General features: G+C 46.7%; 1 protein-coding gene across 1 annotated transcript in view; it reads left to right on the forward strand.

The window, feature by feature from the left end:
* Positions 1-17,767: 17,767 nt before the first annotated feature.
* LOC134983842 (oocyte zinc finger protein XlCOF6-like) overlaps positions 17,768-26,835 on the forward strand; it is a 79,985-nt gene continuing 70,917 nt past the window's right edge. Inside the window, exon 1 of the mRNA XM_063949465.1 lies at positions 17,768-17,915. Coding sequence (XP_063805535.1) covers positions 17,864-17,915 — 52 coding nt within the window. The 5' untranslated portion in view covers positions 17,768-17,863. The remainder of the gene's footprint in view (positions 17,916-26,835) is intronic.

A 26,835-nucleotide genomic window follows, 5' to 3' on the forward strand; every position in this document is an offset into this window, starting at 1 on the left:
CGAGGCGCTTGTTGAACTGCAAACTTAAGTACGCCTGATGCGGTGGCCAAATTGGAATGTGTAAGTATGCATCCTTGAGATCCCGCAAAATCATGAATTGCTGTGGTCCTAAACCTGCAATCACTGACCGTAGGGATTCCATCTTGAATGTGTAGTAAGTGACGTACCGATTGAACCCCCTTAGGTTCCATATCGGTGTGACCGAGCCATCCGGCTTTGGCACTACAAAAAGATTGGAATAAAACCTTGTTGGTGTACTGAAACCTGAACCAAAACTGCTGAATGTACGAGAGACTGAATAGTGGCCTGCAGACCTGCTCACTTGTTTGCTGACACAGGCAGACCCGTCTTGAAAAACCGCATCGGTGGTAGACAATCAAACTAAATTTTGAAACCTTTGAAAACAAAATTGCCGATCCACCCGTCTGTGATGTCTGAAACCACGCGAAGTGAAACGTCTGAAGGTGTGCTCCCACAACTGAAGAGCCAAGATGGGCTGGGAGCACGTCATGCCACTGGCTTGTCAACGGCCTTTGTGTCCTGACGACGGTTTGTGGTTTGTTGAAAACCACGTCCCTCTGCATGGTTGTTCCTCTAGCCCACCCCACCCCTAATGTTGAGCATGCATACAAATGTCTTTTGTGTCGTCACGTTGGGCAGTCCGATCACTCAACACTCTGGTTAATTCCCAGGTATTTGTCGGTATTAGGGAGGGATCAACCAATTACTAAGGAAGTTGAGGTCTGGCCAGAGGGAGCTTTATTAAGTTTGCAGGGTTGCTTTCAGTGTATTGATTGGGATCAGTTTATTGAGGAGGCTACTGGGGATTTAGGTGTTGATAACGATCGTTGGGCATCAATGGTGTCATTGTATAGTAATTGTTGCATAGAAAGTGTTACTAAGAGGAAGTTAGCTTGTACCTTCCCAAATGACAAACCTTGGATGAACAGTGAGGTTCGTACCTTATTGAGAGCTAGGGATAGGGCGTTTAGAGTAAAAGACAAATTAGCTTATATAATTATATAATTTAAAAAAGGGTATTCGTCTTGCTAAGGAAGCTTACTCGAGTAAGATTGAAAACCATTTTAAAGAATCGGGTGATGCAAGAACGATGTGGAGAGGAATTAAATACATCTCTGATTATAAAAGTTCTACTTCTGTCAGGATGGGCGGTCCTTCGTCTGCTGAGCTAAATCACTTTTATGCACGTTTTGAAGAGGTTGACTCTTCTACAGGTAACTCTTTTAGATTCCATTCAGATAGTTTTTTGACCCTGACTGAAGTTGAGGTTAGGGATTGTGTCACCAGAACGAACGTAAGGAAGGCTCCTGGCCCGGATTGTATTTCAGGCAGAGTATTAGGGGCATGTGCTGAGCAGTTGGCAGGCATTTTTACAAAGATTTAAAACTTTTCCCTGAGTCAATGCACTGTTCCACGGTGCTTCAAAACTTCAATAATTGTTCCAATTCCTAAGTCTGCGTCGGTCATTGGTCTGAACGACTATAGGCCGATTGCTCTCACTTCATTGATTATGAAATGTTTTGAGAGAATTGTTTTGGTCCATCCATTGGGATTTGACCCTAATCAGTTTGCCTATCGGTCGAACAGATCAACTGAGGACGCAGCTCTTATGGTGCTTAGTAGAGTACTTTGTCGTCTTGAAAATAGAGACACCTATGCTAGATTGTTATTTGTGGATTATAGTTCCGCCTTTAACACGGTAGTGCCGGCGGTGTTAGTAAAAAAGCTTTTGCGGATCGGATATGATGCAGCCATATGTCATTGGCTGTTGGATTTCTTGACTGGGCTCTGACCTGTCTTCTGAACTGGTGTTAAGTGTAGGAGTTCCGCAGGGGTGTGTTTTAAGTCCCTTCTTATATTCCCTGTAAACCTCTGACTGTGAGTCTAATTTGGAGACAATCTCTGTGATTAAGTTTGTGGATGATACCATTCTGGTGGGTTTGATAACCGGTGGAGATGAGAGTGGTTAAAGAGAGGAAGTGAGAAGAAATCAGCGCCCGAGGTCTTACCCATGTGCTGGGGCCGGCTTCACAGGTGGCTTGTGGGCAGCAGCAGAGGAGGGCTGCCGCACCAGGTCCGTGGGCAGTGGTAGCGGCGGTGAGGGGGTTCGCTCGTGGCGGCGGGACGCCGCTGCAGTGGGTCTCTCTTGCCGATATGTTGCTAGGAGACCAGGGGCAGTGAGCTGTGAGGTTATGCAGAGATGTCTGCATTACTGGTCAACACCATGTTGGAGACCAAGTCTGAGGCACAGCTTGGCTTCCTGTTTCCTTCCAGCCAATCCAGGGAGAGTTCTCCTTACAAAAGGGGGCTGGTTTATGACAGGGAGGCCAGTGCTTCAAGTTACAACCCTGTTGTAGGTGCTTTAGCCCTGTGCTCCCAGAATTCTTGCTGTGTTCTGGTTTCTCCTAACCCTGCTTAGCCGGTTCTCAGTTGATGCTGCAGCCCTGCCGTTCCTAACCTACTGCTGCCTGTGGAAGCGCTCCAGGAAAACCCAGTCCAGTTAAATCCTTTGGGCACGGACGGCCTCTGTCTTTCTGACTCATCTTTCAAGCCACAGTCCACAGATCTTTGTCTCCAGCTACGGCTTTGAACCACTATCCACAGTTCATTATCTACAAGCTCGTCTTTCAAGTCACAGTCCACCGTTCTTTGTCTCCAGCCACATATTTTATCACCAAAGTATCATAGTTAATTATCTACAGTCTCATCTTTCAAACCACAACCCGCAGTTCTTTGTCTACAACTAAGTTTTTAAGTCATCGTCCACAAGCCACAGTTCCCTACTTCAGCCTCATTCTCAAGAACTACAACTCACTGAGTCTTAGCCCCGCCTACGTTCCTCATTTCCCCTTGTCCCATGAGAAGGAACTACATCCAACCCCCTCTTATTCGTCTTATTCATCTGCAGACAACCACTTCCTTGGGCAAGTCTCAGGCGCCGGATTCTCAAACCTTGCTAAACGTGACAGTAAGCATTGGCCCAATAAATACGAAGGGTGATCAGGCCTCAGGAGGGGATAGAACTGCAGATATCTGGTCTCGCTTTAGTAAGCAGGAGGCCACACAATCTCAAAATGTGCAGTTCATGCAGAATGTGTCCGAACGTCTCGATTCTCTCTGTGTTGCCATGACGGCCCCTCAAGTATCGACGGCTGCTCCCACATTAGCACCTCCGGTCCCGCTTCTGCCTGTACCAGTATCACTTCCACGGTTACATTTGCCATCACCCAGTAAGTTCAATGAGAATCCAAAACAATGCCGTGGGTTTCTCAACCAGTGCGAAATCCAGCTCGAACTACAGTCGGCCAACTTTCCATCAGCACGAACCAAGGTAGCCTATATAATTTCTTTGCTTACTGGGCAAGCATTGGAATGGGTCTAACCTTTGTGGGAGAAGACAGATCCCATCCTGTCTAACTATTCAGAGTTCGTAGCAACCTTTAGAAGAATCTTCGATGAACCGGGCAGGACTTCTGCCGCCTCATTAGAGATCCTGCGCCTGCGTCAGGGCACATGTACGGTTAGTCAGCACATGATCCAGTTTCGTACTCTCTCCTCAGAACTGAACTGGAATGAGGAGGCTCTCGTTGCAGCTTTCTGGAGCGGTCTCTCCGAAAAGATCAAAGATGACCTGCAACTCAGGACGTTCCAGATAAGTTGGATAAATTGATTTCCTTATGTAATAAATTAGACCTGAGGTACAGAGAACGCTGTATGGAGAGATCGCGGTCTGATCATCCTAAGCCTCGAGTCGTTCTTCCGCCAAGATCATCATCACCAACTACCGAACAACCCATGCAGATCAATCGTTCCCGTCTCTCCAACGAAGAACGTCAGAGACGGCGACAAGGGAACCTATGCCTGTATTGTGGTGCGTCAGATCATTTCCTTAAATCCTGCAGTCAACGACCAGGAAACGCCCGCTCCTAGCATGTGCTGGAGAGGTCAAGCTAGGAGAATTCTCGGAATTACTTGCCAAGAAAGAGTCTGTCTTGTTAACTCACCTGGAGCTCCCTTCTTCCTCTCTACTCATCCCTGCACTACTTGACTCCGGAGCTGCTGAAAGCTTCATTACCTCAGCTCTGGTTAAATGATCAGGAATACCAACTGTCCGTTTGGATCGTACCATTTCAATTACTTTGGTGGATGGAAGTCATATTACTGAGGGAATCATATCCTTTCGTTCTATCCCTCTCAAGTTTTAGGTTCTTCATTCAGAAAATATCTATTTTCTTGTAATTCCTTAAGCCTCTCACGAACTGATCCTAGGATTTCCGTGGTTAATAAAACACAATCCCCACATACACTGGCAGACCATGGATGTTCTCTCTTGGGGATGAAACTGCTTCCAGAATTGTTTGCCCTCAGTAAGACCCCTCTGTTCTTCCGGCCTTCCTGTGGAATACCAGGCCTTTCAAGATGTTTTCAGTAAGCATGGGGTGGACACCTTGCCTCCGCATTGCACTTGGGATTGTCCCATTGATCTGGTACCAAGCAAAACTTTTCCCCGAGGTCGAACCTATCCTCTCTCACTCCCTGAGACACAGGCCATGTCGAAGTATATCCGGGAGAATTTGGATAAAGGGTTCATCAGGTCTTCCACCTCTCTGGCCGGGGTATTTTTTGTCAAGAAGAAGGATGGGGATCTGCGGCCCTGTATTGACTATAGAGGTCTCAACGACATAACAATTAAGAACAGATATCCGTTGCCTCTAATTCCAGAACTATTCGACTGTGTTAAAGGAGCTGTTTACTCCAAATTGGACTTACGGGGGGCCTACAATCTTATACGTATTCGCTCAGATGACGAATGGAAGACGGCATTTAATATCCACGACGGGCATTACGAATACCTGGTAATGCCTTTCAGCCTGTGTAATGCCCCAGACATCTTTCAAGAATTTGTTAACAAAATTTTCAGAGATCTCCTCTATGACTGCTTGGTGGTATATTTAGATGACATCCTCATCTTTTCCAGGGATCTGAAGACCCATCGAGAACAAGTCAAAGAGGTTCTAACTCGTTTACAGAGGAATCAATTATTCTGTAAATTAGAGGAGTGCACCTTCGAAGTACCCACGATTCCATTCCTCGGTTACATCCTCTCAGGACAGAAGTTACCGATGGACCCCGCTAAAGTGCAGGCGATTCAGGATTGGTCGCTTCCAGCTACCCTTAAGGGGGTTCAACGTTTTCTGTGATTTGCTAACTTCTACCGAAGATTTATTCAGAATTATTCTTCTGTCATAGCTCCCATTACCGCATTAACCAGGAAAGGTGCAGAACAGGTCAAGTGGTCTCCGGAGGCTTTAGAAAACTTTTTGTCTTTAAAGGAAGCCTTCATGACTGCCCCTGTCCTTCGACAACCCGATCTCAGCCGTCCATTCCTGGTGGAGGTTGATGCCTCCACTGTAGGAGTAGGAGCAGTATTGTCCCAGCTCTTCGAGGACAAGAAGGTCCATCCCTGTGCATTCTTCTCGCGAAGATTTTCTCCCGCTGAACAGAACTACGCTATTGGGAAACAAGAATTACTAGCAATTAAGTTAGCCTTCGAGGAGTGGAGGTATTTGTTGGAGGGAGCTCAGCATCCAATCTCGGTAACCATAGATCACAAGAACCTCCTATATCTACAATCTGCTCTATGTTTGAACCCACGCCAAACAAGATGGGCACTCTTCTTTACCCGTTTTAACTTTAAACTTAGTTACCGACCAGGTTCCCTCAACAAAAAAGCAGATGCGTTATCTCGTTCCCTAAGTTCTGAAGAACCCTCTGATCGTTCAAAAGAGCAATTTATCTTGGAGTCCACCTCTTTCTCAACAACTAATACTTCTCCACTTCCTCATCCTGGGAAAATATTCGTCGCACCAAAATCTTCGCAAGAAACTTCTTACATGGGCTCACTTCTCCTTCATGGGCCATGCGGGCGGTCATAAAACGTTCAAATTTATTCAGTGCTCCTACTGGTGGCCTCATCTCAGAACTGATGTTCAGGAATTCGTGGCTGCTTGTCCGAAGTGTGCCCAACATAAAAGTCCCAAAGGTCCTCCAGCTGGGTTACTCCATCCGTTACCTGTACCACAAAGACCATGAACGCATATTTCTATGGACTTTATTACTAATGGTCTGGCAGACGAAATACCGTGTGGGTCATAGTTGACCGGTTCTCTAAAATGGCACACTTCGTTCCCCTGGCTAGTCTTCCATCAGCATCCCAGTTGGCAAAATTATTCATAGTAGAGATTTTCCGACTCTATGGTCTACCGCAGGAAATCATATCTGATAGAGGTCCTCAGTTTGTGGCCAAGTTTTGGAGGTCCCTATGTTCTGCTCTCGGTGTGAAATTAAATTTCTCCTCAGGATATCATCCCCAAACAGATGGTCAATCAGAGAGAGTGAACCAGGACCTGGAGACATTTCTACGTTTATTCATGTCCTCCTCTCAAGACAACTGGCTGGACTTTCTCCCATTTGCAGAATTTGTTCATAACAATCTCTATCATTCTGCTACAAAATCTTCTCCATTCTTCATAATTATGGTTATCATCCAAAAGCTCCACAAGGCCCTGCTTAATACATCCAAGAGGTATAAGACCTATGCAGATCTGAAGCAAAAAGCTGTAAAAAGTCTTAAGGTGGGAGATCGGGTTTGGGTTTCCACACATAACCTAAGGTCGAACATTCCTACTAAAAAGTTTGCTCCCAGATTTATTGGGCCCTACCCAATTGAAAAAGTATTAAATCCTGTGGCTTACAAGGTGAAGTTGCCTCCGCTTTTAAGAATCCCTAATGCGTTTCATATTTCTATTTTAAAACCATTGGTTCTCAATCGATTTAGAGCTGCTCTACCTAAATCTCCCAAGATCCCATCAGCACAAAGAGACGAATTTGAGATTCACAAGATCTTCGACTCCCGCAGACGATATGGTCGCATCCAGTACCTTGTTGATTGGAAAGGATATGGACTTGAGGAAAGGTCTTGGGTAGGAGCAGAAGATGTCCATGCTCCAAGACTTCTTCGGACATTTCATGCCAAGTTTCCAGCTAAACCATATAGGTGTCCGGAGTCCACCCGCAAATGGGGGGGTTCTGTCAGCGCCCGAGTTCTTACTTGTGTGCTGGGGCCGTGGGGCTGGCTTCATAGGCAGCAGCCGAGGAGGGCTGCCGCAGCGGGTCCGTGGGCAGCGGCGTGAGGGGGTTCGCTCATGGCAGCGGGATGTCGCTGCAGCGGGTCTCTCTTGCCGGAATATTGCTAGGAGACATGGGGCAGTGAGCTGTGTGGCTATGCAGAGATGTCTGCATTATTGGGCGCCGCCATGTTGGAGACCAAGTCTGAGGCATAGTTTGGCTTCCTGTTTCCTTCCAGCCAATCCAGGGAGAGTTCTCCTTATAAAAGGGGGCTGGTTTATGACAGGGAGGCCAGTGCTTCAAGTTACAACCCTGTTGTAGGTGCTTTAACCCTGTGCTCCCAGAATTCTTGCCGTGTTCTGGTTTCTCCTAACCCTGCTTAGCCGGTTCTCAGTTGCTGCTGCAGCCCTGCCATTCCAAACCTACTGCTGCCTGTGGAAGCGCTCCAGAAAAACCTGGTCCAGTTAAACCCTTTGGGCATGGAAGGCCTCTGTCTTTCTGCCTCATCTTTCAAGCCACAGTCCGCAGATCTTTGTCTCCAGCCACGTCTTTAAACTACCGTCCACAGTTCCACAGTTCATTATCTACAACCTCGTCTTTCAATCCACAGTCCACAGTTCTTTGTCTCTAGCCACGTCTTTTATTACTATTCAGTTCCACAGTTCATTATCTACAGTCTCGTCTTTCAAACCACAACCCGCAGTTCTTTGTCTACAACTATGTCTTTAAGTCATCGTCCACAAGCCACAGTTCCCTACTTCAGCCTCATTCTCAAGAACTACAACTCACTGACTCTTAGCCCCGCCTACGTTCCTCATTTCCCCTTGTACATGAGAAGGAACTACATCCAACCCCCTCGTCTTATTCATCTGCAGACAATCACTTCCTTGGGCAAGTCTCAGCTGCTGGATTCTCAAACCTTGCTAGACGTGACAGAAGACTCGCTGAGTGGGGGGTTAAAAACAACCTGTTATTAAACAGTAAGAAAACCAAGGAGGTTGTGATAGATTTTAGGAAATCTAAAAAAATTAGCATCTGTCTGCTGATTTTGAATGGTGAGGAGGTGGAAAGGGTTACCGATGTGACATTTTTGGGGATTAAGTTCACAGAGGATTTATCATGGTCCTTGCATATCATGTCTGTGGTCGGGAAGGCTCAGTAGCATCTTTTTTTCTTACGAAAGCTCCGAGTAGCAGGTCTGCAGCAATCATCTCTTGTTAACTTTAATCGCTGTGTTATTGAGAGCTTGCTGACCTACGCGATCACGGTGTAGTATGGTAATGCCAAGTGTTCGGATCTTGTTGCCTTGGAAAGAGTGATTAAATCCGCAGAGAGGATCATCGGCCAACCCTTGCCTAGGTTGGCGGATGTACTCACCGCGAGGAATCTGTCAAAGGCAACAAATATGATTGAAGATTGGGGTCATCCCTGTAATGTGTTTTTTCCCTCTTGCCATCGGGGAGACGTTAGAGGTGCTTAAGATGTTGTACCACTATGTTAAGGAATCGCTTCTTCCCTTCTGTGTATATGACATGAACTGTATGTAATGTCCATGTACAGTGACAATAAATTATTCTTATCTAAAAAAAAGGACTGAGGTCTAAAAGATTTGAACGCTGGTCAGAGTATTTCCTTTCCCGTTGACTGAGAGTTCCATTTATCCTATTCAGGACCAGATAACACCAGTAGAAGGGAACGCCCCTATTCCTCATTTTGACTCTGCCTCGGCCTGTCAAGAACGCAACCACAGCGGCTGTCGGGCCACAAGCCGAGAACAAACTTGTCCGACATCCAACGAGGCCGTACCTAAATACTCAACCAATTCACAAATGTGATCGGTAAGAAATATAAGCTGGTCTGAGGGAAAACCCTGTTGTAGGCCTAACCTGAGCTGTTTCGCCCATGCAACTACAGCCTTGTTAACCCAAACTCCAACTCAAACAGGTGTAAGCATCACCCCTGTTGCTGTATACATGGACTTTAGCATGGCCTCCAGCTTACTCTCCGAGGGGTCTTTAAGCGTAGCTGCACCTGGGACTGGAATAGTCAATTTTAGTGAAAGTTTAGAAACTGAAGACTCCACCGATGGTGATTTAGTTGTCATAGCCTGTGGGAAAAGATATTTAGACAGAAATCGCGTTGTCCCAGAAAAGTGTTTAACTGGATTTAGCCATGCTTCTATTGCCTGCTTATTAAGAGATAAGAATAAGAAAAACACACAGTCGCCCATAGTCTGCTAGCAATAAAACCTCATATGTTTCAGTGCAACCTAGCAGCTGGCGTACCGCTCTAATGAGATCATCATAGCTCGGGCTATTAGTGACCTCACTATCTGACCCCTGACCCAATGCTGAGATATCAGATGTGGCACTGAATCGTCAGAATGTGATTATGAGACAAACGATGACCATTCTTAGAAACTGAACTATACATGGACTTTGTAACCCAGCAAAGTTCTAGAAACATCCTGAGCCCACATTGGCTGCTCACACGGTATTACCCGTGAATCAGACTTAGCCGCCTCACGGTCTTTTTGTGCAGCGGACAACTCTGACTGCAAATCAGACATTCTCACAGTTATCACAGACAAGCTGCTGTTTCTCATATTGTCATGCAGACAGACAATAATACAGTGAGACAACGTCCGGACAACTCAGTGAAAATAACTGTAGTGTCTATAATACCACGTGCACCGCACTGTGTTATAGAGGAAATCTATGATGGTCACTGTGCCACCTACTAAACACCCCTGCCCCCTCTAGTGGCCGTGTGTTGTAGGACTGACATATTGCTGTAGGAAGAAGCAGGAAGTAGGTGTGTAACCTTTGTGTGAACTGACTATACCCTATAGACAACTGACTATACCCTAGATGTAAAACCTATGCACCCCCAAAAGCACTAATAACATATGCTTAATAGCATGTTCTGTCCCTTATAGCCCTGGCCAACATCCCTTATATTTAGGGGAACCGCTGAACTAGGGACCACCATGACCTCCCCCAATGCTTAAAGCAGTAATCCGCGCCTAGCTTCTTCCATGCCCCCCCCCCCCCGCATTATATACCAAGCACCGGCTCTGAGTGACGGTGCCCTGCAGAAGCAGCAGCTACCCACCGTGGTCTGTGCGCTTGTGGAAGCTGGAGAGCGGGGTAGATGTGATGGGCGCCCAGCAACGGCAGTGTGATATGTCCACTGCTGGGAGCCACGAGATGTAGCCTGACAGGTGCCCAGCGGCAGCATTATTTGACCTCTGCTGGAAGCCGCTTCCCAGTTGTCTAGAGGGGCAGATTGTAGAGGCAAGCGGCAGTGCTGTTTGGAGCTGCGCTGCCGGGTGCCGGGGAGCGGGCAGGTGTGGAGAGACACAGGTGCCCAGTGGCAGTATGTGTCTGACCGCTGGTGGGAGCGGGGAAGCGGGGGAGATTGAGCCAGTAAAGCTATACCTTAGTAAGCAGCTCATGCAAAACACGTTCCCCGCACACGGAGGGGCGGCAGAAGGATCTGACTACCCCACTATCACAGCAACAAGCTGGCCCAATGGAGCGGCATAAGCTGACCGCCCGCTCCTTACCTCAGTGTAATGTGGAGACTCCAACGGGTCTTCTCTCTAAGCTCCGTCCAGCTCCTGCAGCCATGGCTGAATCAGCTACCGCTGATGAAGGTCTATAGCGGGTCTTCTCTGTCTAAGCACCAACAAGCCTTTGCTGCACAATAGCAGCACACACTCCCGGACCCACGCTTCTTAATAAGCTGGGAAGTGTGATTGATGAAAGAAAAAAATCTTTCGAAAAATTAATAGTAAACCCAGAAATTACTCCAGGATGCAACCTTCCCTGGTGAAGGACACAAAAAACACTGAGGCATCTTGGGAGTATGGAGGGGAAGGTGGGTTACACATTTAAATATTTAAATGTGCCTATCCTTGCTATCGCAATGTCCATATCCCAAGAGTACACCAGAGCCCCCTAGTGGATGAAAAAGAAATGTGATGTCACTCTGACACTCCCAGATCCTCTCACCTCCCCAGTCATGTCCCTGTATTATTACTATAGATATTCGGGATTTCACTGTGACAATCCCAGATCCCCTCACCTTCCCAGTCATGTCCTTGTATTATTACTATAGATATAAGTGATGTAACTGTGATGTTCCCAGACCCCCTCATCTCCCCAGTCATGTCACTGTATTATTACTGTAGATATAAGTGAAATCATTGTGTCATTCCAACATCCCCTCACCAGTCATGTCCCTGTATTATTACTATAGATATTCGTGATTTCACTGTGACACTCCCAGATCCCCTCACCTCCCCAGTCATGTCCCTGTATTATTACTATAGATATAAGTGATGTCCCTGTAACACTCCCAGATCCCCTCACCTCCCAAGTCATGTCCCTGTATTATTACTATAGATAAAAGTGATGTCACTGTGACGCTCCCAGAACCCCTCACCTCCCCAGTCATGTCCCTGTATTATTACTATAGCTATATGTGATTTCACTGTGACACTCCCAGACCCCCCTCACATCTCGTCATGTCTGTATTATTAATATAGATATAAGTGATGTCACTGTGACATCACCACCACTCCCAATGAATAATAATAATAATACCAGGACACAAGCTGCTGTCCCTGTATAATAATACCCATACACAAAAACCTGCTCCCTCTGTATAATACTAATAACAACAGGACACCTCATTCTGCTCTCCCTTTATAGTAATAATAAAATGACACCACAGGCTGCTCCCTCTGCAAAATAATAATAATAATAATAATAATAATAATAAAAGTAATAATAGGACAGAACAGGCTGCTCCCTTCTGTATAATAATAACAACAATAGGACACCACAGGCTGCTCCCACTGTATACTGATAATAACAGGACACCACAGCCTGCTTCCCCTGTATAATAATAATGACAGGACACCACATGCAGCTGTCCCTGTATAATAATAATAAGTGGACATCACTAGCTACTCCTTCTTTATAATAATAATAGGACAACAAAGGCTGCTCCTCCTGTATAATAATAATAATAATAATAATAACAGGACACCACAGGCTGCTCACCTGTATAATAATAATAATAATAATAATATTATTAACAACAACAACTGCACACCACAGGCTACTCCCCCTGTATAATAATAAAAATAATGCTTCCCTTGTATTATAATAACAGGACACCACAGGCTGCTCCTCCTGTACAATAATAACTGGATGCCACTGGCTGCTCCCCCTGCATAATAATAATAATAATAATAATAATAATAGGACACCACTGGCTGCTCCTCCTGTCTATTATGACAGCACAGGATGCTACCCCTGTATACTATGACAACACAGGCTGCTCCTCCTGTATACTATGACAACACAGGCTGCTCCTCCTGTATATTATGACAACACAGGCCGCCCCCCCTGTACAGCACAATGACAAAGGACAGAACACCTGTAATGTCAGGTGTATAGAATTACGGTAACGGCGGGGTCTGCGCCACCTGTATTATGGTAACGGCGGGGTCTGCGCCACCTGTATTACGGTAACACCGGGGTCTGCGCCACCTGTATTACAGTAATAGGACACTAGAGTGTCAGCCACCTGTACAGGGATAATGCAGCACCAGAGGCTGCTCCAGCTGCACTATAACAAGGCACCAGAGGCTGCTCCCCCTGTAGTACAGAACCTGACACCAGAGCTGCTCAGCCTATAGAATAATAATAATAATATCATTACCTGCTGCCAGACACAGCAATGGCTGCTCTCTGCTCCTGCTGCCTTGTGGGAATGATAGAAGGAAGGCGGAGCTCAGACCAGGGGAAAATGGCCGCCGCTCCTGACGTCACCTACTCGGTAGATGCTAGAATCAAGTGGGCTAAGTGACCTTTTCCGTCTGGGGGAGGAGTCACGACGCAAGGGGGAGGAGCTTGGCCAGCGGGATAGTATTACATTTAGTAATCAGGTGGCGAGCGAAGCGAGCCCGAAGTGTGGCGAGCGTTCTTTTAGGGTACCCTGTTCGGCCGGAGCTCCTCCCCCTGGTGATGTGTCTAGGTACGTCACAAGTCCCCTTCTGCCACTCCGATATAGACTCAACCGTGTCCTGTTGTTGTTATACAGGGGGAGCAGCCTGTGGTGTCCTGTTATTACTATTATACAGGGGGAGCAGCCTGTAGTGTCCTGTTATTACTATTATACAGGGGGAGCAGCCTGTAGTGTCCTGTTATTTTTATTATACAGGTGGAGCAGCCTGTTGTGTCCTGTTATTATGCAGGGGGAGCAGCCTGTGGTGTCCATGCGGTTAGTATTATTATTATTATTATTATTATTATTATTATACAGCGGGATCATCCTGTGGTGTCCTGTTATTTTTATACAGGAAAAGCAGCCTTTGGTGTCCTGTTATTTTTATTATTATACAGGGGGAGCAGCCTGTGGTGTCCTTTTTATTATTATTATTATTATTATACTGGGGGAGTAGCCTGTAGTGTCATGTTATTATTATACAGGGGGAGAATCCTGTGGTGTCTTGTTGTTGTTGTTGTTGTTGTTATTATTATTATTTTCTGCTGCGGTGTACACTGGGCTCCACAAGTATAGACATAGGGGTGTAGAGTAGGATCTTGATCCGATGCACCAACAGGCTGAAAAGCTTTGACTGTTCCCAGAATGCACAGCGCCGCCTCCTGCCTCTCTGCACAGGAGCTCAGTTTTGTAGTTGCTTCTGCAGATAGCAGGCACGTTACAGGGGGGCTGCTCAAGGCAGCCCAAAGAAGAGCTTTTTTGAAGAAAAAGTGAAGACTACAAGGGCAGCAGCAGTGTGGATATACATCAGGAATTCTGTGAAAACCCGGGTACGAAGTTTGTTCCTCAAAAGAAGATGCTGGCTCGCTATTCCCTCGCGCCAGAGCTGTCTAAGAATTGGGAAACGCCTCCTCCAGTAGACTCACATGTGGCTAGGATGGTGGTTTCCTCAGCTCTACCTGTCACTACTGTCACGTCTCTAAAGGAGCCTACGGATAAACGTGTGGAGGGTTGTCTGAAAATTATTTACTCCCTCATGGGTGCTGCACAAAGGCCCACTATTGCAGCAACATGGGCTGCAGAGGCTATTGAAGCATGGGCCTTGGAGTTAGATGCTGAAATCTCCTCTGACCATGCTAGACAATGCTTGTCATATATTGTCACAGCTTCTCGATATATCAAAGAGGCTGCTTCTGATGCCGGTATCCTAGGAGCCAAGGCCTCTACTACATCAGTCATGGCTCGCCGGATTTTGTGGCTGAGATCCTGGTCTGTGGATCTGGACTCTAGAAAAACCCTGGAGGTACTGCCTTTTAAGGGAGATATTCTGTTTGGGGAGGACTTAAATAAGATTGTGGCTGACTTGGCTACTGCCAAAACCGTCTGTCTGCCAAGTACCGCTCCTTCTTCTGTCTCGAAGTCTAAGGGTACTTACTTTTGCCCATTTCATCCTTCAGGTAAAGCAAAAGGTCAGGCGTACAACAAGCAGGCCCGCACTTCCAAACCTGGTAAGCCAAAGCCCAAAAGAGCCTGGGCGGCCCGTCAGCCAGCTTCCAAGACTGATAAGCCTGCCGCGTGAAGCTCCCCCTGGGGGATCCCAGGGTGGGGGGCCGGCTTATAGGCTATACCCAGGAATGGTTGAAGACCACTTCAGATGCCTGGGTACGGGAAGTCGTCACTCGAGGTTACGCCATAGCCTTCAAAAACCGACCCCCTCATCGATTTTGCTGGACAGACATCCCGTTGGACCAGACAAAGGCATACACTCTACATTGGGTGGTACAGACCCTCCTGGATACAGGAGTCGTAGTACAGGTGCCTCTTGTGCAGAGGTACCGGGGATACTATTCTCCGCTGTTTCTAGTCCCGAAACCGAATGGGTCCTCCCGGCCCATTCTCAACCTCAAGGCATTGAACAGGTTTGTGACGGTTTCCAAGTTCCATATGGAAACCCTTCGCTCTATAGTTCTGGCCTTGGAACCTGGGGGCTACATGATCTCCCTGGATAAACAGGATGCTTACCTGCATATTCCTATAGCAGCATCACATCAGCAATTCCTGAGGTTTGTGATTGGCAACCTCCATTACCAGTTTCGGGCGTTACCTTTTGGTTTAACAACGGCTCCGCAAGTCTTCACCAAAGTTATGGCGGTAATGACGGTGGTACTCCGACGTCAAGGGGTCAGGATACTGCCGTATCTGGACGACTTGTTAATCCTGGCAAATTCCCAAGAAATTACCCTATGTCATCTGGATATGACTGTCCAGTTTCTAAAAGCCCATGGGTGGCTCATCAACTGGAAGAAATCCTCCCTGGTCCCTGCTCAGAGCATGGTGCACCTGGGAGCGCTATTGGACACTCACAACCAGCGGTTGTTCTTATCTCAGGAGAAAGTCCTGAAACTTCAGGACAGGATTCGTTGCTTCCTTTCTCGTCCGCAAGTGTCGATACATTCGGCGATGCAGGTGCTGGGCCTCATGGTATCAGCATTTGACATGGTGGAGTATGCTCAATTCCATTCTCACGTCCTCCAGAAGCTGATTCTAGCCAAGTGGGACGGCCTGCCTCACTGGATCAGGTCTCACATGATCTCATTGACTCCGGAGGTCCGTCTGTCGCTGCTATGGTGGCTCCAAGACCAAAAATTGTGCTGGGGAAGTCCATTCTCGATCTCCAACTGGGTCTTGTTGACGACAGATGCCAGGCTAAGGGGTTGGGGCGCGGTACTGGAGCAACACTCCCTTCAGGGTCGGTGGACCAAGGTGGAATCTCTCCTCTCAATCAACATTCTGGAATTGCGGGCTGTCTTCAATGCATTGAGCCTGGCCCAGCATTTAATTCAGAACCGTCCTGTTCAAGTTCAGTCAGACAACGCCACCACAGTGGCTTACATAAATCATCAAGGCGGCACTCGAAGCCGCTTGGCAATGAAGGAAGTCTCACGGATTCTACATTGGGCAGAACGGCCATATACCAGCCATATCTGCAATATTCATTCCGGGGGTCCTGAATTGGGAAGCAGACTTTCTCAGTCGTCAGGACGTACATGCCGGCGAATGGGGTCTCCATCCAGAAGTGTTTCAACTACTAGTGGAAAAGTGGGGCCTTCCAGACGTGGATCTGATGGCGTCTCGACACAATCACAAGGTTCCCGTCTTCGGAGCAAGGACAAGGGATCCTAAAGCAGCATTCGTGGATGCGCTGGCGGTGCCGTGGAGGTTTCGGCTGCCGTACGCGTTCCCTCCGATGTCACTCCTGCCCAGGGTAATTCGGAAGTTCAAGCAAGAAAGAGGAATTCTGCTTCTCATAGCTCCAGCGTGGTCCAGATGGCACTGGTTCTCAGACCTGCAGGGCTTATCGTCAGAGCGTCCAATTCTACTTCCACAACACCCAGACCTCCTCGTTCAGGGCCCCTGTGTCTACCAGGACCTAGCCCGGCTGTCTTTGACGGCGTGGCTCTTGAAGCTTCCGTCTTAAGGGCTAAAGGGTTTTCTGAGGCAATCATTCAAACTATGTTGCAGGCCCGGAAACCGGCTTCGGCTCGGTTTACTATAGAGTCTGGCATTATTACTTTGTTTGGTGCACTTCTAATAATTATGACGCTTCCAAATTTAGTATAGCCAAGTTGTTGGCTTTTTTTCAGCAGGGCCTGGACTTAGGCCTGCGCCTGGCCTCCCTCAAGGTTCAAATTTCTGCCTTGTCGGTGTGGTTTTAGAGAAAAATTGCAACTTTACCCTATGTGCATACCTTTACTCAGGGTGTGTTGCGTATCCAACCTCCCTACGTCCCGCCTGTGGCTCCTTGGGACTTGTCAGTGGTTTTGGAGGCGCTACAGGAGTCTCCTTTTGAACCTCTTGGTTCAGCTGATCTTAAGGGGCTTTCCCTTAAGGTGGTGTTTCTGCTGGCTATTGCTTCAGCTATAAGAGTGTTTGATTTGGGTGCCCTGTCTTGTAGTTCCCCATAACTGATATTTCACCGTGACCGGGCGGTTCTTAGGACTCGTCCCGGATATTTACCTAAGGTGTTTTCTTCGTTCCACCTTAACCAGGAGATTGTGGTTCCGGCACGGCTTTCTCCTGATCTGTCTCCCAAATAGCGGTCTTTGGATGTGGTATGGGCTCTCCGTATCTATGTGAAGAGAACTGCTTCTATTAGGAAATCTGATGTTCTTTTTGTGCTGTTTGGATTTCACAAACAGGGCTGGCCTGCTCACAAGCAAACTTTGGCCAGATGGATTAGAATGGTGATTGCACATGCTTATGTGAGGGCTGGTCTATCAGCTCCTGCTCATATTACGGCCCATTCTACTCGGTCTGTTGGACCTTCTTGGGCGGCCCGCCGTGGTGCGACCCTTGAACAATTGTGCAAGGCGGCTACGTGGTCCTCAGTGAACACGTTCAGGGTTCTTGTGCCCGCTACAGTGCGTCCCTTCCCATAAGGAACTGCTTTAGGACATCGCCTATGTCTATCCTTGTGGAGCCCAGTGTACCCCGCAGCAGAAAACGAGTTTGGTGTATGTGGCTACTAACCTTTGTCGTCTCTTTTCCTGCTACTGCATTGGGCTGGTTAACTAAAAACTGGGCTCCTGTGCAGGGAGGCGGAGTTATAGAGAGGCAGCGCTGTGCATTCTGGGAACAGTCAAAGCTTTTCAGCCTGTTGGTGCCTCGGATCAAGATCCTACTCTACACCCCTATGTCTATCTTTGTGGAGCCCAGTGTACCTCGCAGAAAGAGTTTTAACAAAGGTAAGTTCTTACCATAAAACTCGTTATTATTATACAGGGGGAGTAGCCTGTAGTGTCATGTTGTTGTTATTATAATACAGCGGGAGCAACCTGCGGTATCCTGTTATTGTTATTATTATTATTATTATTATTATTATTATAATACAGGGGGAGCAGCCTGTAGTGTCCTGTTATTATTCAGGGGGAGTAGCCTGTGGTGTCCTTTTATTATTATTATTATTAATAATAATAATAATAATAATAATATTATTATTATACAGGGGAAGCAGCATTATTATTATTATTATTATACAGGAGGAGCAGCCTGTGGTGTCGTGTTATTATTATTATTATTATTTTCTCTTATGTCCTAGAGGATGCTGGGGACTCCAAAAGGACCATGGGGTATAGACGGATCCGCAGGAGCTTGAGCACACTATAAAGACTTAAACTGGGTGTGAACTGGCTCCTCCCTCTATGCCTCTCCTCCAGACCTCAGTTGGATTCTGTGCCCAGGAGAGACTGGACACACACTAGGGGAGCTCTACTGAGTTTCTCTGAAAGACTTTGTTAGGTTTTTTATTTTCAGGGAGACCTGCTGGCTACAGGCTCCCTGCATCGTGGGAGTGAGGGGAGAGAAGTCAGACCTACTTCTTCTTAGTTTAAGGGCTCTGCTTCTTAGGCTACTGGACACCATTAGCTCCAGAGGGTTCGATCACTTGGTGTGCCTAGCTGCTTGTTCCCGGAGCCGCGCCGTCACCCCCTCACAGAAGCCAGAAGAAAGAAGCCGGGTGAGTATTAGAAGAACAGAAGACTTCAGTGACGGCAGAAGACTTCAGTAACGGAGGTAACAGGTCGCGCTGCGCTCCGTGCTCCCACACACCAACGCACTCACAGGGTGCAGGGCGCTGGGGGGGGGCGCCCTGGGCAGCAAGTTACTGAGGCTCTTTTTTAGGCTGGCTTAAGATGTTCTTCGGTTTCGGGCACCGTGTCCGCTACCCCCGCCAGCATATCGCATCGGTCCCGCTGCGCGCCATTGCTCCCAAACACCAATGGCTGGTATCGGGTGCAGGGCAGTATGTTTTACTTCCAGAGCACATATACAGTGGGTAGCCACTGTATATGGTCCCCTGCCTGCATATAACGGTTATAATATAACGGGCAACCGCGCGCCGATAAGGGGCGTGGCTTAGCCATCACAGCTAGATACAGCGCCATTTTTCCTCAATGTCCCCGCCAACACATGTGTATAGCACAAACAAGGGGGGGCACATACTGTTAGTGTTATGTAGGAATGTATAACACTATTTGATTTGGAAATGGGCATGTACTCATGGTTGTGTATACTCTGTGTGTTCCCTGTCAGATATACACTTGTGTCGACATGTGTGAATGTTCTGTCACAAACGCCTCTGGGGTTCATTGTCGGCATCGTCGAAGCCTGTTTGGTGCTTGTTACTGTAGATACTGAGTCAACAGATCGGTTGTGCTATACTTGTTCATAGTAACACGGTATGGGAGACACAGTAGTAGGTGGGTGACCCTGTCGGCACCAACTGTGATTACTGGGTGTAAATTGACATGCTGTAACTAACTTATACCTGTGTATATATATATATATATATATATATATATATATATATATATGTATGTATATGTATTTAATATGATTCGCTTCCATGAGCCTGTAGCTCGAGCACAGACATGGTAGTATTTGTGGGGGAATGTTGTTAAAATTATAAATGTATATTCCCCTCGGACCCCTCGGGGTCACAAGAATGTTATTTTGCCTGGTTCCTACTCCCTGCTGTCGACGAATACTAGGTTTTCTGTCGACTATAAGGATTCCTGTCAGATCCACAACTGGGGCATTCAGTACATGGTCATACACATTCAGAACACATTAATGTCATTTGGGTCCCGAAGGTTCCGGACAATCCGCTTATATGTATCTTATATGTGTCACGATCCGGGTACTGAGACTCCATTTTCCCTTCTGGATGCACGTCCTCCATCTGCCTCTGCTGTCACTCCTGTCCCTGTGGCCACTGTGCGCGTCTGGGCGCATGAAGTTCTGCTGTTGCGGCCTCCGCTGCCATTACTACATGTTTCACAGTACTTAATTCCCCTTCTGTGTGTGTTCATGGGCGCAGCCATGTTAGACTCCAGTCACATGACATTATTCCTCCTATCCACAGTGCTGACAATGCTGGAGCCTTGTCATAATTGCCAGACCAATCCCTGCTATGCAGCAGGTATAAATATCCTGTCCCGGCTCCCAAAAGATGGTCAGTGCTTCAATTGTCTTCAGTGTTTCCAGCCTGCAAGCTTCACTACAGACTCTATCCTGCGATTCCCTTCTGCAGTTCAGCCTGACTTCCCTGGTGATTAGACTCTGCAGTGTAACCCGACTCTCCAGTGATTAACCCTCTACAGTCTACTCTGATTCCTGCATTTGAACTTTGGCTTTCCAGTAGCCATCCTTCATTCCTCAGTTACCAGCGCACTCCAGCTTCTTTCCTCATTTACCTACAAACCCCAGTTTCGTTTCTCATCTTCCAGCGAACCCTAGCTTAATTTATTGTTTACAGAACTTTCCTCCATATTCCAGGTTCCTGGTCTTAACCAGTTGTGCACCTAATTATCACTTGTGACTTTCTGTTATTCTTTTGCACGTTATTTGAATTTTTATTTAATAAAAGCACTTAAGGCAATTCCAGTTGTTGTGGTCACGCCCTCGGGCATTCATTGCTAGTGTCAATACGCATTTCCAGGAGTCCCATAGCTCCTCCTAAATTCTAGTACCCGTCAGTTCCTACAACTGAGGCTCCCAGTCACGGTCACCAGCCCTCAGTTGTGACAATATGTATCTATAGGTGGGATATGTGTGTATATGTGTATTACATCATGTGTATTCATCTTATGATTTATAATGAATGCTGCAGTAATAGTATTCTTTCTCATGTGCTGGTCGCTCTGTTGATAAAGCTCTAGGTTGACAATGACGAGTGGGTCTCCCGTCCTCTCAAGGAGTCCGAATGTTTATTCTTTTCCCGCGGCAGATAGAATACTGTGAAAGTCAACTCCTGGTCGACACGGCGTCCTGCCACGAAGGATCGTATACAGGAAGCTAAGTGATATTTTATTTCTATTCTTTGGACTTATTTCCATTTTCCTTATGTTGGGTCTTCTCTATATATTGCGTCAGGCTGCAGTGTGTATACAGGAGGTGGCCGGGGGAATGCTGAGACAGACTCCGAGAGATACTGGAGTGTTTCCCTGGGACGGTGTACCGCTGTTTGGGGAGGCCTCAGTTCAGTCAATCTCGGCGGATACTGCTGATAAATCTAACTTGGTGAGTTAGATTCTCTCACAACGGTTGGTGACGCATTCTGTTGTGGGATGCAGTCACTTTAACTAGTCGATACCGGTCTTTTTTCCTTTTCTGTGTAGTTGGAGGGTGAAAGGTAAGTGTTCTGCAGCCTTGGTAGGTTCGCAGAAGCGGATGTTGTGTTCTGTTTCTCAAACATCCACCGCATGGGCTGAGTCTACCCGCCTGGACCCCACTCCGGTGGGGACTCGTCTACTACTTTTCAGTTAGTCCGGGAATAGATCAGAACCCGTGAGTTACTTGTAGAATCCAGAGGGGGACTGTCTGGAGTTACACTTGTTTTCCCTCACTGTTTTCCTAATAGATCTTACCGTTTCCCCTCTGGAAGGGGAGATAATACGCGACGCCATATCAGAGGTGCGTCAGGTTCAGGGCCTTGTCCTCCTGTCCCGGTTTAAAAAAAAAAGTTTACATGAGTCGTTCTACGCATTCAGATTACCTGGAACGATGGCCAGGATGGTCTTTTCCATTTCACTGGAGTGATGGTAGTGTGATGGTTTTCTTTAAATAGCAAGATCCATTGTTATTCTGTAATGAGATGTTCGCCTGATTGAGGCGAGGTCAAGTAACGAGTGGTGCAAATCGTTATTTCTCTCTGTCTGTTCTTCAACACAGGGAAGGGCTGATGTTCCCAACGACGCAGATGTTGGAGGTGGTATCAGAGTAGATACTGAACGGTTGAGGTTCTGTGCTTTCCTCTGGTAAGAGGTCTGAGGACTCTAGTCGGATCAGATTTGCAGTACCAATCCATCTGTTGTTCCATTGATGAAGAAGTTGGGTGCGGCCTAAGAGGCCTTTTTCGGTGAGAAGGTCAAATGCCAGAGTGGTTTTCACGGGACCTGTTGGGAATGTGGTCCGGGGGTCACCGGCACATGCATCGGAATATAATTCTAATGGCCAGGATATCACTCCTGTAAGGTCCCTCAGTTCTCACTTCCTAGAGGGATGAAGGTTCGGGATTCACGATTAGGTCCTGGTGTACATGTGTGCGGATCTCCGAGGCTGGGGAGCAGTCTTTGCATGGGAAATATTTTCAGAGGAAAAGGTCAAGCTGAAAAGCTTGTCTACAATAAGCTTTCTTGAAGTAAGCGCTATTTTCAACTAACATATTCTTTGTGAGCTGCCGGTGTTAATTCTGTCAGACGACTTGGCAGCAGTGGTTAAGTGAGCCGCTAGGGCGGAACAAGAAGCGAAGCTACAGTGGCAGAAGCTGAAGTAGTTTTCTGCTGGGTGGTAAGACTGGTAACCGTTTTATTATCTGTCTTGGTTCCGGACGTAAACGACGGAGAAATAGATTTCCTCTGCGGACACGCTCTCCATCCGGGAGAAATTGTGTTGTCATAGAGACGTTTTAATGAAGTGACAAGTCTTTGAGGAGGGCCTCAATTGGGCATGTTGGCATCTCGCCTCAACGAGAGACCTTAGGAATATGGTTCCAGGTCAAGGGACACTCAAGCTATAGCAGTGGACGGCCTCGTGACACCTTGGGGGTTTTCAGTCAGTTTATGTGTCCCCTCCGCTTTCACTCTGCTGAAGGTGATTAACGTAAGAAGAACAGAGGTTCCGGCGATACCCATTGTTTCGGTCTAGCCAAGCAGGCCTTGGTATCCAGTTCTTCAAGATTTATTCATAGAAAATCCCTGTCCTCTTCCTCTACGGGAGGAAACTGTTACAGCAAGATCCGGGTGTGTATTAGGACTCATCGCAGCTGCGTTTGACGGAGTAGCGGTTGAACGCAATATCCTAGTCCGATCGGGTTTTCCCAGTGAGGTCCTTTCCACACTTCTTCAGACTAATAAAGAAGTAACGGCGAAGCCTTAACACCGTGTTTGGCGTGAATATGTGTCTTGGTGTAAATCTAAGAAGCTTCGTACGGCAGACTTTCAGCTGAGTCGTTCTTCTCCGTTCTTTGCAAGCAGGTGTGGATGCAGGCCTACAGTTAGGCTCCATTTCACGATAATTTTGGCCTTGTAAATTTTCTTAATAAAAAAAAGAATTAGCCACTTTTCCGGAAGTTCAGACTTTTTGTGAAAGGAGTACCGCACATCCAACCTCCATTTGTGCCCCATTGGCACAATGGGCTTTTGACGTGGTGTTGCGTTTCTTGTGTCTCACTGATTGGAACCTTTATTAAAGGTTGTGTTAAAAATTTTCTCTTGGAGAGTGGTCATGCTTTTGTTTTTAAGGCGACCGCAAGGCGGTTGTTGGAAGTAGTGGCTTTGTCTCACAAGAGCCCCTGTTTGGTCTTCCAAGTGGATAGAATTGAGAACTCGGATTGTAGTTCTGCCGAAAGGGTTTTGGGATTTTTCAAAAACCTGCCTTTTTCTACGCCTGTGGTAAGTTCAGCATTGGCTGATTCAATCTTTCTCGATATAGTCTGGGCTGTGAAGATTTATGTCGCCATTTGGGCTCAGTTTGGGGAAACAAAGGCTCTGTTTGTCCGGTATACTCCCAGCGTGCTTGGGGCGCCTGTGTCTCTGCAGTCTGTTTCCTGCTGGATCTGTGATACGATTCGGTGTGCTAGTTCTACGGCTGGATTGCCGTTACCGAAGTCGGGGGAGACCCATTCTACTAGGAAGATGGGTTATTTTGGGGCGGTTGCCCGAGTTGTCTAGGCGGGTTAGCTTTGCCGAGCAGTTACTTGGTCGGGTTTCAAACACATTTGCTAAGCTCTACAAGTTTGATACCCTGGATGATGGGGACCTCATGTTTGCTCAATCGGTGCTGCAGAGTCGTCCGCACTCTCCTGCCTGTTATGGAGCTTTTGTATAGACCCCATGGTCCTTTTGGAGTCCCCAGCATCTTCTAGGACGTAAGAGAAAATAGGATTTTAATACCTACCGGTAAATCCTTTTCTCCTAGTCCGTAGAGGATGCTGGACGCCCGTCCCAGTGCGTACGGTGTCCACTGCTATTGTTTTTGGTGGCACTTTGTGGTGTTTCTTCTCTGTCAGGTTGATGTTGTACATGCCATGGCATGTGATTTCTTATTGTTGGTTGGCTAACACACAGGTTGTGTTGCATATTCTCTCAGCATATGGCTGTATGGTTTTCATACCGTGGGCTGGTGTTCTGTAGAAGGCCAGGTCTTGCGGTATGTTCGTGGTATGAGCTGGTATAACACTCACTGTGTTTAAATTATAAATTCTTTCCTCAAAATGTCCGTCTCTCCTGGGCACAGTTTTCTAACTGAGGTCTGGAGGAGGGGCATAGAGGGAGGAGCCAGTTCACACCCAGTTTAAGTCTTTATAGTGTCTTTATAGTGTGCCCAGGCTCCTGCGGATCCGTCTATACCCCATGGTCCTTTTGGAGTCCCCAGCATCCTCTACGGACTAGGAGAAAAGGATTTACCGGTAGGTATTAAAATCCTATTATTATTATTATTATACAGGGGGAGCAGCCTGTGGTGTCCTGTTATTGTTATTGTTGTTATTATTATTATTATACAGGGGGAGCAGCCTGTGGTGTACTGTTGTTGTTATTATTATACAGGAAGAGCAGCCTGTGGTGTACTGTTAATAATAATAATAACAACAACAACAGGACACCACAGGCTGCTCCCCCTGCATAATAACCGGACACCACAGGCTGCTCTTCCTGTATAATAATAACAACAACAGTACACCACAGGCTGCTCCCCCTATATAACAATAATAATAATAATAATAATAATAATAATATTATTATACAGGGAGAGCAGCCTGTGGTGTCCGGTTATTATGCAGGGGGAGCAGCCTGTGGTGTCCTGTTGTTATTATTATACAGGAGGAGCAGCATGTGGTGTCCTGTTATTATTATAGAGGAGGAGCAGCCTGTGGTGTCCTGTTGTTATTATTATACAGGGGAAGAAGCCTGTGGTGTCCTTTTTTTATTATTAATATTTTTATACAGGGGGAGCATCCTGTGGTGTCCTGTTGTTGTTGTTGTTGTTATTATTATACAGGGGGAGTAGCCTGTAGTGTCCTGTTGTTGTTGTTGTTGTTGTTGTTGTTGTTATTATACAGGAGGAGCAGCCAGTGGTGTCCTGTTGTTGTTGTCGTTGTTATTATTATTATTATTATTATTATTATTATTATTATTATACAGGAGGAGCAGCCAGTGGTGTCCTGTTGTTGTTGTTGTTGTTGTTGTTGTTGTTAATAATAATAATATTATACAGGGGGAGCAGCCTGTAGTGTCCTGTTATTATTATTCAGGGGGAGCAATCTGTGGTGTCCTTTTATTATTATTATTATTATTATTATTATTATTATTATTATACAGGGGGAGCAGCCTGTGGTGTCTTGTTGTTGTTGTTGTTGTTGTTATTATTATTATACAGGGAGAGCAGCCTGTGGTGTGTTGTTGTTGTTGTTGTTGTTATTTTTCAGGGGGAGTAGCCTGTGGTGTCTTATTATTATTATTATTATTATTATTATTATTATTATTATTATTATTATTATAATACAGGGGAGCAGCCTGTGGGTTCCTGTTGTTGTTCCTGTTGTTGTTGTTGTTGTTGTTGTTGTTGTTGTTGTTGTTGTTGTTGTTGTTGTAGTAGTAGTAGTAGTAATAATAATAATACAGGGAGAGCGGACTGTGGTGTCCTGTTGTTGTTGTTTTTATTATTATTTAGAGGGAGCAGCCTGTGGTGTCCTGTTGTTGTTGTTGTTGTTGTTATTATTATTATACAGGGGGAGCAGACAGTAGTGTCTTGTTGTTGTTGTTGTTATTATTACTATTATTATTATTATTTCTATAACGTCCTAGTGGATGCTGGGGACTCCGTAAGGACCATGGGGAATAGATGGGCTCCGCAGGAGACTGGTCACTCTAAAAGAAAGATTAGGTACTATCTGGTGTGCACTGGCTCCTCCCTCTATGCCCCTCCTCCAGACCTCAGTTAGAATCTGTGCCCGGCCAGAGCTGGATGCACCCTAGGGGCTCTCCTTAGCTTACTAGTTAAAGAAAGTATTTGTTAGGTTTTTTATTTTCAGTGAGATCTGCTGGCAACAGACTCACTGCTACGTGGGACCGAGGGGAGAGAAGCAAACGTACCTGTTCACAGCTAGCTTGTGCTTCTTAGGCTACTGGACACCATTAGCTCCAAAGGGTTCGAACACAGGCGCCTGTCCTCGATCGTCCGTTCCTGTCTTCATTTAAGGTAGCTCACCACACACACACAGCACCGCAGCTGTGCGCCATTGCTCCCACAGCACACCACATACTCCGGTCACTGTAGGGTGCAGGGCGCTAGGGGGGGGGGGGGCAGCAATTGAAGTACCTTTTGGCATAAACTACATATATACAGTCAGGCACTGTATATATGTAAATTCCCCCACCATATTTTCTCACAGAAAGCGGGACAGAAGCCTGCCGCTGAGGGGCAGGGCCTTCTTCCTCAGCGCACCAGCACCATTTTCTCTTCACAGCTCCGCTGGAAGGACGCTCCCCAGGCTCTCCTCTTATGTCTGAGAGAGAATTACTGGATTCACAAACTAAGAACTCTCATGCCTGAAGGATTAAATGAATGTATTGAATTCGATCTATCCTGATTCTTTCATGCTATCAC

This window comes from Pseudophryne corroboree, assembly GCF_028390025.1.
Source record: "Pseudophryne corroboree isolate aPseCor3 chromosome 3 unlocalized genomic scaffold, aPseCor3.hap2 SUPER_3_unloc_26, whole genome shotgun sequence".
Taxonomy (NCBI): domain Eukaryota; kingdom Metazoa; phylum Chordata; class Amphibia; order Anura; family Myobatrachidae; genus Pseudophryne; species Pseudophryne corroboree.